The sequence below is a fragment of the Megascapheus bottae genome, chromosome 16 (assembly GCF_031878675.1).
Source record: "Megascapheus bottae isolate mThoBot1 chromosome 16, mThoBot2.hap1, whole genome shotgun sequence".
Taxonomy (NCBI): Eukaryota; Metazoa; Chordata; class Mammalia; order Rodentia; family Geomyidae; genus Megascapheus; species Megascapheus bottae.
The window spans coordinates 34,821,455-34,836,279 of NC_143524.1; the positions used below are offsets into that span (position 1 = coordinate 34,821,455).

Below are 14,825 nucleotides of genomic sequence, written 5' to 3' on the forward strand. Positions count from 1 at the left end.
CCAGAGAAAGAAGGAGATAGAAAGAGAAGGAAGGAGAGCATGGAAAAATATTTTGAGCAAGACAAAAAACAGGCTTTTCTAGGTAATTTGGTCTTAAGTGAGGCGAGTGAAAGCTGAGAATCAACAAAAGATCTCTTATCCTCTTTTCTTTTTCTTTTTTCTTTTTTTTTTTTTTTTTTTTTTGCCAGTTCTGGGCTTAAGCTCAGGGCCTGAGCACTGTCCTTGGATATTTCTCAAGGCTAGAACTCTACCACTTGATCCTCAGCACCACTTCTGCTTTTTCTAAGTATGTGGTACCGAGGAATCGAACCTGGGTCTTTGTGCATGCTAGGCAGCACTCTACCACTAGGCCAAACTCCCGGCCCATCCTCTTTTCTTGATTTGGCTCTCTGCAGTTCTTACAGTCTACAAGATTAAAAAATTTAGGCATAAAAATTTGTCAAATATATGCAATACATTTACCCGGATTTATCGGTTGTCAAAAATTTTTCCACTTTTTAAAAAAAATCTGTGGATTCTTAAGACTTTCTGTGAATGGTCTGGTCTCAAAAATACCTAGCATTTATTAAGTACCTTACTTCTAGCTCCCTATTCTTTTTGTCATAACTGATACTTGGATTCACTGCTTTGCAGACATACCAATAAATTCCCCTCCCAGAGTGTAGATCAGACACCCCCCTGTGGCAGTGCTTGGGAACTGCACTTTCACCTACAGCTTTGTGCTAAGAAAAAGTGGGTTGCTACTCCAGTCCACTAAATGAGGAAGGACAGCCCATTCTTCATCTTTTCTCCTTAAGATGGCATGTTTTAATAGGAAGGCTTTTCACTTGGAGGGCAAGCAGAATGTCTTGACAGCCTAATGTGCGATCCTGCCTGCTTATCACAACAATACTCTTGTACTTTCAAAGGGTTTTTGACAGCCTTATATGTATAGATCAGATTTTATCAGTGTAAATATCTCTCTGCCAGAATGGGATAGCCTTCTTCAAACCCAAACTGAAGAGACTGAATTGTCCCTCGTATGACCCAGAGGGAAGTATGTTTTCATGTGTTACTTGGAAAGCAGACACACACAGTCCCCTTCAGTTGTGTCTTCTGAAACCTCCCTGTGCTTCTGTTGTCTCTAGCTCAAATCATTACCCCACTTTTTCTCTGCTGCATATGTCCGTTTTAGACTGGGAACTATTTTCAATTTCAGGATGTGGGAGAGAATGAGGTAGAGCTGTATAATATGTTGCTAATCACTGGCTTTCTGTTTAAAGTGAATGTATCCATAGATCCCATGTATAAGTGTAGTATTAACCTTTTAAATTTTGTTGCCTTTGTGAGTGAGCATACCCGCACTTTGTTGTTGTTGTTGTTTCTATTATTTCGGCTGCTATACACTGACAAATACCAGGTTTGTTGCAAACAAACACATCTTAAACTAATCTTAAAAGTACAAGCAGCATGCGTTATCCAGCTAACATGATGAGATAATGCAATTTTATGTTGTTTAGAGCAACGAATACAAAAAATATTGTTAGTTACATTTACTTTTTGAATAGGCATGAGTGCCAACAAGTAAGTCCAGGGTTGTTTTGGTACCTATTTATTTTAAATGCTGCTGGGGTGGTTAGATGGGCTAATAGCTACTGCTGTTAGCAATGATTCATTTAAAAACTTTGTTGAATTACTCATGCATTTAAGTGAAACCAGCCAGATGGAAATAGGATTATGGGTGAATCCTGTGATTACAGTTTTCCTAAAATATAAGCAAAATGAGAAACTTATTCTTCTAAAGTAAAATAAATATGTAAAGCCATAGTAGCAAGCAGATTAGTATCCTGCCTTTCCCTTCCCCACAAGGATTTCTTTACTGTTCTGTTCAGAGCAACTACAGAGGTTACCAAGCAAAAGGATATCTATTACATACTGTGTCCCTAGAGCCAGCTCCTGCTCCCTCTGCCTAAGGAACTGCTAATTCCTTATATTGAGCTGTCTTTCTCTAGGTCATTCCCTTTGGTTTTGTAATTAGCCAATAGGAAGTAGGTTTTAGGAAGTCATCCTCTAGCATAGCAAAGGAAATGTGCCGAACAGAGGATGATGTCCCTAAGAGTTACAGAATAATGAGTTAAGATTGGGAAAATAGTGTCTCTCAGATGATTGTTTTATTTTTTAAAGGAAATTGTGATACCTTTCTTGTGTTGACTTATAAGAAGATAATTAGTTCCCTAAATCACTGAACACTCATATTACTACCAACAAAATACTCCTGAAATGTGATTTCCTTATTGTACTACATGAGGAAGATGAAAGGGAGGCAAAGAGTGAGAGAAGGCAAGAGGTTGGAATGTTTTAGGCCTCTTTTTGTGATCTCCATTTCTTTCCGTTTTGGTTTTTAGGGCTGATGTTCATCAGGTTTGAATGGGTCTGAAATATTTCTAGAGTCTCACATATGTTTAATTATGAACAAATTATAGTAGATCCTTTGCAATCTTGTTACATATTCCTGATATGAAGATACAGATACTACCTTTCTTGAATGGTATTCTGAATATAGTTCCTTTCTTAGGAAATTAACACTGTAGGATAAACCCTACTCTAATGAAAATAATTTGATCTGGGTAAGTGTAATTTGAAATAGTTTTGGTATATAAGTAGGCATGTAAACTAAACTAATTTTTTTGTTTTTGTTTTGTTTTACAGTCCTATTTTGTAACAGATTATGATCCAACCATTGAAGATTCCTACACAAAACAGTGTGTGATAGATGACAGAGCAGCCCGGCTAGATAGTAAGTACACTTAGTTTACATCCTGTTTTTAAAGTTATCTCTGAGGTTTTTCTAGGTTAAATAGTATAATTAAAATACCAGCTGATCCTGAATGTGAAATACAAGCCTGCATATTTTAGAGGTGTGTGTGTGTGTTTGTGTCTGTGTCTCTGTGTGTGTGTGTGTGTGTCTGTGGTGTTAGTGGAAATATGATCCAGAGCTTTCATACATGGCTTTAACCAATAGTGTGCTAGCTAAACATTCTACTCCCGATCAGAAGAAAACTGTTTCCTTTTAAGTTATTACAGTTCTTTATTCACAGAGAGCAAGAAATACATTAGCACCTACACTAAGTACAGCATTTTGTGTGTGGTTGGTTTTAAGTTCTTTTTTGAATTTACAGGTACCTTTTTCAGTTTTTTACATGGAAGGGATAACTATCCTAGCAATTTCAGCATATCTGATTCCATCTGCCTAGATTGCGTTTGGTATTTCTAATCTTGTAATTGGTATGCTAATATATTCTAACCACAAAATCAGTCTGTGCTAGTGAAGATAAATTCTCAAACTGTCTGCCCTTAGATTATGTGTGCCTGTTGTTAAGAGTAGTCTTTTTTTTTTTTTTTCTTTTTTTGGCAGTCCTGGGCTTGAGCTCAGGGCCCGAGCACTGTCCTTGGACTTTCTCAAGGCTAGAGCTCTACCACTTGAGCCTCAGCACCATTTCTGGCTTTTTTTTTTTCTACGTATGTGGTACCGAGGAATCGAACTCGGGTCTTCATGCATGCTAGGCAAGCACTCTACCATTAGGCCAAACTCCCGGCCAAAGAGGTTTTAAGAGAAGAATGGTGTTTCCTCTTTTACAAAGTAGCAGGCTCTACCAAGGACTTCACACTAGAGGTACACCCTTGAGTGTACGTCAAGATAATTCCCTTTTCTTCTTTTAGTTTTGGACACTGCTGGACAAGAAGAGTTTGGAGCCATGAGGGAGCAGTATATGAGGACTGGCGAGGGCTTCCTGTTGGTCTTTTCAGTCACAGATAGAGGCAGGTTTGTACCAATGTTAAAATATTGTAGGAAACTGATTTTGTAGGATAAGTAATAAAGTATTAGAAAAGTAATGAAGTACTGAACAGCACAGAACTTGCTGAATTTTGATTCATGGAAAAATTGATTTTCTTTTTCTTTTTTAAGTTTTGAAGAAATCTATAAGTTTCAAAGACAGATTCTCAGAGTAAAAGATCGTGATGAGTTTCCAATGATTTTAATTGGTAATAAAGCAGACCTGGACCATCAGAGACAGGTAAGAAGGAATTTCCCTGTTGGGAACCTCAAATAATATGTTTAATATAAGAGGAGGAACTGCCAACCTGAAAAATACCTGGGCTACATGTCAATTTAATTAGATATTCTTAAAGTTATACCTAAATGCTTAACTTATTTATTGTGAATACAAAATTACCTTCAGAAAAAAAATTATGTATGTGAAGAAATACATAAATATAATATAAACATAAACAAAATATATAAATTAAATACATACAGCTCTACATATACATAAAATCTAATTAGAAATTTATTTTTTATGGTGTCAAAACTAGGACTTGAGCTCAGGACTTGGCCATTTTGCTCACGCTGGTACTGTACCACACGAGCTACACCTTCTGTTCCTGAAACGATCTTAAGAGAAAAATCATAGCATTTCCATTTTTCTTAAACCCAATCAATGCTAGTGGCCTTCAAGATAAGAAATTGTGTAATATTTAGTTGCAAGCTAGCTTGTTCTCTTAGTTTTTTTCATTTATTTGCAGGCAAGTATAGTCTATTTTGCGTCTTTACTCACTAAACTGAAATGTAAAGTTCTGGGCCAGGCACTGGTGGTTCACACTAGCTCCTATAATCCTAGCTACTCAAGAGGCTGAGATCGGAGGACCATAGTTGGAAGCCAGCCTGGGCAGAAGCATCCCTGAAACTCTTTATCTTCAGTTAACCTCTTTAAAAAAAAAGATGAATCTGGAAGTGGTGCTGTGGCTGAAGTGGTAGAGTGCTAGCCTTGAGCAAAAAAGTTCAGGGACAGTGCCCAAGCCCTGAGCTCAAGCCCAAGGATAGGCACACACACAGTTAAAAAGAAAGAAAAAATATCTATACATATAAGTCAGTCATCTTTTGGTAGAAGAAGGGAAGAAGTCAGTGCATAGGGGTCTACATTCCTTGGGAATTCTTTTTGTATTTTTCTTTTAGGTCTTTGGGTTTTATTTCATCTGAAGTTTATTATTGATTTTATTTTTAGAGGTATGGTTGTGGCTTACACTCTGTATCTCATGCTCTCACTTGGATTTTTCACTCATGTCGGCTGCTCTACCACTTAAGTCACACCAATGCTTCCATTTTTTTGCTGGACGTAAAGTTCTGTAGCATTTGAATGATTTAGTGTTATTACCTGTCTGTTCCCTTAGACATTGCTCATTTGTTTCTTTTGTCAAAGATGTGGAAAGAATCTATCGACAAATGATTTACTTGACCTTGATAAAATTTGTGAGCTGGTAAATTTGATAGCCATTCTAAAATTTTATTTAAACTTTGGAGTTCATGATATATCTGATTTTAGGTTCCTTGTTTTTTATAGCTGCCCTGTATAGAGAGAAAGTGTATTTGATTTTTGTGTGTGTGTTTACCATATCTTTTTCTTACCTTAGCTGCCTGGGGAAAAGAGCTCTTTCCCTTTAAAGAAAGTAGGATGCTCCAGACTTCCTTGACTGAACCTGGTGTGTCTTTAAAAGCATAGCAAGACATTGAGTTTTGGCAGATCAGTTGTGTTGTACTTTAGTCCATAGGACAAAAACCACCACTTTATAAATACTAGTTGAATAAATGACTAGTTACTACTTAGTCCAGATATAGTGTTACTATGATTCTTTCTTTATACTAGGTACTGTTGAAAACAAGTTTTGCTTTTGCAAATTCTATTAACATGAGCTATCCCTTGTGCTGCTCATGTTGTAGTTTATTGCTAAATCCCATTTACTTAGATCAAATTCCTCACTCCCAGTTTGACTTCCTCTCTTGACTCGTATTTATTGTGGACTTTTGCTAATGCTAATTTTTGCCTTTGAATTAAATACCACTGGAAGTTGCCAAACTTAAATCTGAGTTTGATTCAGCGAATTCACTTGGAATGTTTGAACAATTCTGGGTAGAGCTCAAACCTGGCAAATCAGAATATCAAAATATTGAAGGGATATAGCTTCGTATTTGGTATCTGTACAAAGTTCTCTGGATTGAAAAGCCTCTAGGAAATAATTGTTTGTGTAGCTGTAAGCTTTTTGATTTCTGACTTCATCATGGTATGGTTTTGTTCAGCGTGTTGCTCCTTCTCTTGCTTTGGTGGTACCAGAGCTATTGTACTTCTTAGTTAAATGTGTACTCAAAAGCAGTTTTATATGTGGTTTGAGATCTCTCGACTAGAAATGTGTATATAAGCTCTGATATCTATGAGTTCAGGCCTGAAATCGAGCTACTCAGGAGGCTGAGATCTGAGTGTCAAAGCCAGCCAGTGTCAAAGACAGGAAAGTCCCATATGACTCTTACCTCGAATCACAGAAAAAGCCAAAGTGGCTTGGTGGCTCAAGTGGTAGGATGCTAGCATTCGCTTTAAGGAGCTCAGGGACAGCAACCAAGTTGTGTTTGAACTCTAGAAACAGCAAAAAGAATCCACCTTACCAGTGGGATTCTTAAATCATCTGGACCACGAAAAATCATTAGTTTCTTACAATAGACAAAGAAACCATTTGCTATCCTTCTCTGAATTATGTTATACATGATGGGTAGGCAAGTTATCTCTTTGGGGAATGATTCCCAGGCTGGCCTTGAACTTAAGGTCCTGTCTTAGCTTTCTGAGTGCTGGGATGACAGTTACTATGCTTGGCTAAGCAGAAATTTTTCCTTTTCCTCCTCTTCATTTTTGTTCAGGGCCTCTTCAAATTTACATTAAAATATGTAATTTGAGATTGTCTTAAAACTTAATGTGTTTCTTTTTTCTTACTAACTTTAGAATATATGGATATATTTACATTGGTCATATTCATCTTAATGTGCTTATTTAGTTAACTGCAATGTAGTCTTAAGCTTTGAGTATGTACAGATAAATGTACCTTACCAGCCTGAGAAGAGACCTTAAAGTGGTGAGAATGCAAAGACAAAACTAGGAATGGTTTAATGAACGTTTTGTCAGTGATCACCTTGCAGTAGGACAGGAGTGCTGGGAAAGTTTGTAAAACAGCATCAATATTAGGAGAAAGTTTCCTAATTCTTGAGTTTTGAAAGGCTGCTGAGAATGAGAAGCTAGGAGTATAGAGCGTAAAGGGAATGGCATCCTAGAAAGCAGGAACAGAACTGGTGACAACATTGAGCTCAAAAGCGGCTTTATTGTGGCTAGAGAGCTCTTTACCAGAAACATATATCTTTATAGCAAGATATTTGCCATGTCTAATTTTCTTAAAGTTGAAATTGCTCTTTCTAAAATGGTGGCTCTGAGAAGAGTCTTTTCTTCCTTAGGACTTATAGCTTACAGTATATATTTTATTTTAAAGAAAGGCCAAGTAAAGCTTAAACATTTCCCAAGGTGATGTGGAATCTGCCCTTAAAGTTTACAATGACATTAAGATTACAAACCATTGGGCCAGGAGTTTGGCCTAGTGGTAGAGTGCTTGCCTAGCATGCATGAAGGCCCAGGTTCGATTCCTTGGAACCACATACATAGAAAGACAAAGCCGGAAGTGGTGCTGAGGCTCAAGTGGTAGAGCTCTAGCCTTGAGAAAGTCCAAGACAGGGCTCAGGCCCTGAGCTCAAGCCCAGGACTGGCAAAAAAAAAAAAAAAAGATTACAAACCACTATGAAATAGTTGTGAAGTTTATTCATGGACATTAATATAACAAAGTGATGTTATTATATTTAAATTGCTTAATTATGGGTATGGAATGTTAAATTGGTAGAACATGCTACAAAAAAGATTAAAGAGACAATTATTTGAGCTTCAGTGTGTTCAGGAATAATTGATATTCTACTCAACAAGAGTAGAATGCCTCATATTGCTTGGGGTATAGGGCCATACACTGAGAAAGATCTATCCTAGTTAGTAGTGAGGCAAAGTTAGTTCTAGACTGAATGCTTTTCTAAAAGCCTAAATCTTGATGTCAGCAGATCAAATTATTTCTAAGTAACGGCTACCAGAGAAGAAAGCTCATAAGCATTAGGCATGTATGAGGGGAAAATCCACAGAAGCTCTAATAGTATAATTCCTTAGCCAAAAATCAAAGTTCAGCAAAAATAAAACACCAAAAGGGAGAAGGTCCTTGAAAGGGATGAGGTTGTGCGGGCAGGGTTGCAGGATAGAAAGGGGAAAGGGATAGAAAGAAAAGGGGAAAAATGGAAACAGTCCAGTCAGTGTATATATCCTACAAAATTAAGAGGAATAAAGAAAGGGATAGGTGAGAATGTTGAAAAGTAGTGATGTTGATCAAGATAAATTATATTCATAAATTACATTGTTAAATGATAACTGCTTTGTACAGCTACTTAAAGATAATAAAAAGATGATGAAAACAAGGAAAAAAAACTACAGTGGTGGTAGTGATGGCTCAGTTAATAGAAGCAGACATGACATACACGAGACACAGTTATTGTAACTGTATTCTGACATTTAAAAATGCTAGAAACACTGAATATGTAAGTAGAACTAATGTGAAAGACACAGAAAGATCCTATTCAAACTTTGAGAAATTAAGACTACAGTGAGGCAAAAAATATACTAGATGCCATTAACAGCAGAAATAATAGATAGAAATTTCTAAATTCAGTGAAAACTATATTGCACATATCCAAGAAGTTTAATAAACTAGGCTCAAGCAAGCTGAAAAAATTAGAAGACATATCATGAAATTTCTTTAGACCAGTACTGAAGAAAAAATTCAAGGACTAGCTAGAGGAAAGCCAAACACAAAAGAACAAAAATAAGAATGGTCTTGTCCATTGTCCATCATGATTTCTTTGGGTAATTATTATTATTATTATTATTATTATTATTATTTGACAGTCTTGGAGTTTGAACTCAGAGCCTGAACACTGTCCTTGAGCTTTTCTAAGGCTAGCACTCTACCACTTGAGCCACACCACCACTTCTGGCTTTTTCTGTGTATGTGGTACTGAGGAATTGAAACCAGGGCTTAATGCATGCTTGGCAAGCACTCTACCTCTAGGCCACACTTGTGGCTCCCATGATTTCTCTTTGGAAATAACACAGCCATTAAAAGCAGACCAAATCCTGTTATTAACGACATCTACAATTAAAGGCATCTACAATAAAATCCTACAACAGACTCTGTGTGTGCATCTGTCTGTCTATGTGTGTATACACACATATATACATACATTGATGAAAGATGAAATGTTTTGTCCCCAATATCAGAGACAATTCCAGAGAACCTTGTCACCACTTATGTCTTTGTGGCGGAAGGTCTGTGTAGTAGAGTCAGGCCAGAAAAAAAAGGAAATCCACTTAAAGACTTTTTGCTTTCCCCCTTTTTATTTGCAAATGACATTATGTAGTATAACCTATGGAACTCGGAAAATGAAAACGCTCTTAGATGAATTAAAAAAAAAAGGTCTGTACATATTCACAGTTCAAATACTTGCTTTTGCTTTTGGTACTAGGGCTTGAACTCAGTCTCATGCTCTTACATATTAGCTTTTTGGTTCAAGGCCAGTTGTTTGCCACTTTATACCCCCAGTATTGACAGTGGAAGCCACTGTCATCTGGCTTAAGTATTTTTAGCCAACCTGTGGGTTGAATTCACAGATGTGGAACCCACTGACTGTATTTCAATCACGCTTGTTCTCTTGTAAGGTGTTGTACAGAAGCTGGCCTTAGTTTGAGTTAAGCTATAAAGCCTGTTTGGCTGGATTAACAACACAACCTATAGCTAAGATGAGACACAGCAAATCTACTTGTTACCAGTGATCTCGTGATTTTTGGAATTTCAGGTAACTCAAGAAGAAGGACAACAGTTAGCACGGCAGCTCAAGGTAACATATATGGAGGCATCAGCCAAGATCAGGATGAATGTAGATCAAGCTTTCCATGAACTGGTCCGGGTGATAAGGTAAGCAGAACATATGCTGGCTGTGTATGTCAACAAATTACTGGAGGTGTTCTTAGTAAGAGAGGGGCTGTATGTAGAAATGATTCTGTTCTAGGAGCTAATAGACATGATACGTTAATTTCTAATCAGGTGCATAGTATCTTGGAGGCACTTCTAAGATATAAAATCTCAGTAGTGTTGAATTCGAAAGGTACAGGTAGGAGATTTTGTAAAAAGTAAATGTGGCTTCCTGCGGTGCTGGTGGTAACTAGTATTGAAGTGGCAATTGGAAACCTGCCAACGGCAAATGCTTGCACATTGAATCCTCCCCCTTTAGTCCAGGAGGCTAAAGACTTCTTTTTACCCTCATTTTCAAACAAGGAATCATAGGTCCCTGACTTGCTCAAGGTTTAGATAAATATTAAGTGGTAGAGTTGAGATTTATATCCAGATCTCTGATTTCAGAGCTTGTGTTCTTAGCTTTGCCTCTTACCAGCTCCTGCCAGCATGTAGTAAGGATTCTGTAATCCATGTGGTTAGTGATGTTCCAGTAAGATGTAAGGATAACACCTTAATCTCCAAAGCATTTCTCCTGTAGATGCTTTAGGAGGCTCCAGACGTGTTTACAAAGCATTTAATGAATTGCAAGATGTTTGAGATGTTAGTAGGACTGTTGTTTGTGAGGAGGTGGCGTTTGCTTCAGCGAGAGCATTTGATGAGATCATTTAGAATCTGTGGCCTGGCCTCTGTTTCACCTGCTCCTCTGTCTACTGGTTTTCCCTGATAGTTTGATAGGCATGTGGAATGAGCTGTTTGTCACATAGTTCAGATGAGCTGATAACTGAGTTGTGGGCTTCTCTTTATGAAGGCACAACAAGTGAAGGCTATAGGTTTTGATTTTTAAGTTCTTGTTTTTTGTTAAAGTCCAGTCCCATTATTAGTAAAAAGTTTCCATTTTACAAGATGAAAGAGTTAATAGAAACAGATAGTGATACAACAGTGTGAATATACTGAATGCTTTGGAGCTATATACTTTGAGAAGCTGGAGAATTTTACTTTTTAACTCCGTCCATTCCACTTCTGTTTTAAACACTGTTAAGCACCCCATGGAACTGATGTTTTTTCTTCAAGGAATAATTACTGCCTTTTTGAAATACCTTTTCTTCCGATCCAAGATCTCTCTTCACTCATTCATCAGGTGTGAGAAAAGAAGGTAGAGGAGGAAGTTTTAACTGTCTGGCACTATTAGGCATATTTAAACATCGTAAGATCTTAAATCCCCTAGCAGTTGTAAAAGGTAGGTCTCTACCTTAGAATGACTTGCCTAATACTGACTTTAATAAGTGTCAAATAAGAACAGTTTTATATTATACTCTGTGATAAAATGTTCTTAACTATGTTTTTGAGTCAAGGAATTTTAAATTGTAAGGGAATGTGGAGCCTGTGGTACTACCTGAGTCAGGACTCATCTAGGAAAGTAATTCAACTGTTTGTTTGTGTTGAAGTATTTGTGCCTGCCCCCTCTCCCCCGCCCCATACACTTTTCTTGGTGTGGCTGGAGATTGAACCCAAGGCCTCATGCATGCTAGGCAAGTGCTCGACCACTGAGCTAAAGTTCCAAAGTCTGTGTGTGTGTGCGTGTGCGTGTGCGTGCGTGTGTGTGTGTGTGTGTGTGTGTGTGTGTGTGTGTGTGTGCGCGCGCGTTTGTGTGTGTGTGCCAGTCCCAGGGCTTAAATTCTGTCCTTGGGAACCTTTTACTCAAGGCTAGCACTGTACCATTTGAGCTACAGCACCACTTGTGGCTGTGATTAATTGGAGATGAATCTCCTGGACTTCCCTGCCTGGACTGGTATTGAACCATGATTGATCTTCAGATCTCAGCCTCCCACGTAGGTAGGATTGTAGGTGTGAGCCACCGGCACCCTGCCAGAGTCTTTTTTTTTTTTTTTAAGACGTGCTTTGATTCCTTGTTAAATACTGAAACACGTGTGCACCTGAATGCAACTTGTTTAAAAGCAATCTGCCTTTGGAATAGTAGATTATTAAATAAGTGATTATATTTAGATTTTTCTACTTTACAGGAAATTTCAAGAGCAAGAATGTCCTCCTTCACCAGAACCAACTCGGAAAGAAAAAGACAAGAAAGGCTGCCATTGTGTCATTTTCTAAGAATCCCTTGAGTTGTAGCTACCAACTGCCAGGAAAAGCCCTCATTTCCTCTCTTTATTGTTTACATCTTGTTGGTACCTTTTTAGCCTTAGACAAATGATCACCGTATTAGCCTTAGACCAAGAAGTGGGCTAATCCTTCCCATGAAGCTAATACAATGGTCCTTTCCAGACCAAGTTCAAGGAAACACTAAGGCTGCTTCAAAAATTATTTGATTCCTTTAACATGTCTACAGACGTGTACACATTCTTTTCAAGGGCTTACATTTTCATAGGGGTGAATCAGTTTTGGAGCCTAAGCTGTTTATTAAACTGAAGTGTGATAGATTGTGAAATAATTTTTAACTTCTGGAATCATTGCCTACTGTTACTCTAAATAGAAACGTAAGAGGTTTCTTTTTTTTAATGTGAATTTTTGCCTATCTTAAAAATTTTCAATGTCAGTTTTACTTAATCTTAAATACACTGAATGGAATCTACAAGACTGAGACATCTCAGACCTTTCGTGATGCTACAGCTTTTGTTTTCCAGTGGCCAAATTACCAAAATGCCTGTTGTATTTATGGATTAAAAACTGCTTATCAAGTCTTTGCTATTATGCTTCCTCTTGAAGATGATAATGTTCTATGTGGCCAAATATATGGACTCATTCTGGACTTACGGCATTTCAATGTACTTGGTTTCTTAATTTAACTCTTTACAGCCATGCTAAGGGTAAGAATGAATAATTTCTGTTTGTCTTCCTTTATCAATTTTCTCTGGTTAAGGGATTCAAAAAAAAAACAAATTGTTTTTTTGTTTGATGTAATATAAATATGAGATTGATCTTTCCAGAGTCAAAAATGATTAATGTTTTTGCTATATACTTTTATACATTATTTTCTTATCAAACTAGTTAACAAGTATTTTTATATGTTTATAAGCAAATATGCTTTCACAGCATACCTTGTGTATATGTAAAGATAAGTATTTAATTCTTACTGTTCACTTTTAATCAACAAAGAAAAAATAGAAACTATAGAAACTGTAGTAGAACTTTCACTTGCTAATCTGGTCATGGTTGGATTCAGCTTTGGTCAGTTAACATCCATGCTCAAGAAACCTCAATAGAGTACAACAGGATGAGTCTTGGAAAACATTTTGAATATCCTTTGCTAGATATTAACTGTTATGCCAAGTGTTAAGTGTAAAACATTTAATTGACAACTAGTATGATTGTGGAGGGCTTCTGATTTTGTAGATTGTGTTTAAACAATTCAAAAGTATGTTCCTGACTTTGACATACTTAGTGATATTGCACAGTTGTCACTTTATCAAATGTGTACAACAGTCCCATGAAATTTATAAAACATACCCTTGTATAGCTTCAGGTGCTAGAATTAAAGTGGATCTGTTATCACAAGATGATGCTTGATTACTCCTTTTATTTTAGTGGTTTTTATGAGGGAATGGATATTAGAAGAAATTTACTTGAGTGTGGATCTATGCCCTTTCTCACCATGTTGAGGATTTGAATCTAAAATTGGTCATTTAGCAGGTAAACTTGATGTGAACATTTTGGTATTCTTAGTGATTTTTTGACTGTTTCTTGAGGTTTGAATTTCTAAAATTTTTTTTTTTTATCTCTGAAGTGTTTTTGCGGAATGCCAACTGTAGAGAGGGCATGGATATATAAGGATACATAAATATATACATACCCCTCTGAGGATGAAGCCTAAAATGGCTGAAACAAAACAGATCATAATATTTATTTGACTGCTAATAAAAAGTCACAATTTCATATTGTATTTCATTATGTATTGATTACATTAGCATAGAATTATCTTTCAAGTCTTCTAGTAAAATTAATTCCAAGGAAGATAGCTTCTCCTGTGACTTGATAGCTTCCCAGCACTGTCACATGTCCTAGTTGGGGAAGTTCTTGTTTTAGGTAACTTCTATATAGTCCTCTTGCCTCAGTCTCTGAGTACTGGGATTTCAAGGCATGAACTATCATAGTTAGCTCTATTTGGTTCTTTCTTTAATATAGTCGAAGTCTTCATTATATTCATGTATTTTATTAACCAGCCCTTTTCAATGGTGTTCCCAAAGAATTGAGTCCTAACGCCTCATTTGTTGTGTCATGAATGAACTTCACACCTGTGTGTCTAGTATAGTAGTCTTCCATTTGGGGAAAATTTGATAAAATAATTACTCAGATCACTCTGTAGCGCTTCATTCTCAAAAGTGCTGGTTGTGTAAGATCACTTAAAATATTTGAACATGATTTATAGGTAGTGGATTTAATGTTTGATGACCCTCTTAACTATATATTTTGGATTTGTTTCTATTGGCTGATTTTTTTTTTGTAGTTATAGGCCATGTTTTCCTGAATTTTCACATTCCTAGTAAGTTTTGGTTGTGTAATGGATATTGTCTTCATGATGTGGTTAGGGATCTAGATGGTGTCATCTTTCTTCAAAGGTTTGTAGGCTGCATATGTGTGTGGTAGTTTGTTATTCTATGTGCAGTTCCATTACATAATTTCAGACCTTGTTTTTAGGCTTAATGCAATCTCAACCCCATTATCTCTGATATATTATAGTTCTGCTACTAAAGTGTGGCCCTTTGAAGGACTCTTCTAAGTGATCAATATCAGTGATCAATATATAACTTGGCTTGTGGGAACTCAAAATGATTAAGTCCCACTGAGCTACAGGGGACTATTCTATTCACAGCACCTGGGTTATTGTTTGACAAACCAGTAGGGTGTAATACTGCATGTATATA

General features: G+C 36.8%; 1 protein-coding gene across 1 annotated transcript in view; it reads left to right on the plus strand.

Annotated features, from left to right (window-relative positions):
• The window catches only part of Rras2 (RAS related 2), a 62,491-nt gene extending 49,850 nt beyond the window's left edge, over positions 1–12,641 (plus strand). The window contains exons 2-6 of the mRNA XM_090348106.1: positions 2,689–2,776; positions 3,700–3,802; positions 3,947–4,055; positions 9,791–9,909; positions 11,970–12,641. Of these exons, the coding sequence (XP_090204232.1) occupies positions 2,689–2,776; positions 3,700–3,802; positions 3,947–4,055; positions 9,791–9,909; positions 11,970–12,057 (507 nt within the window). The 3' untranslated portion in view covers positions 12,058–12,641. The remainder of the gene's footprint in view (positions 1–2,688; positions 2,777–3,699; positions 3,803–3,946; positions 4,056–9,790; positions 9,910–11,969) is intronic.
• The last annotated feature ends 2,184 nt before the right edge of the window (positions 12,642–14,825 follow it).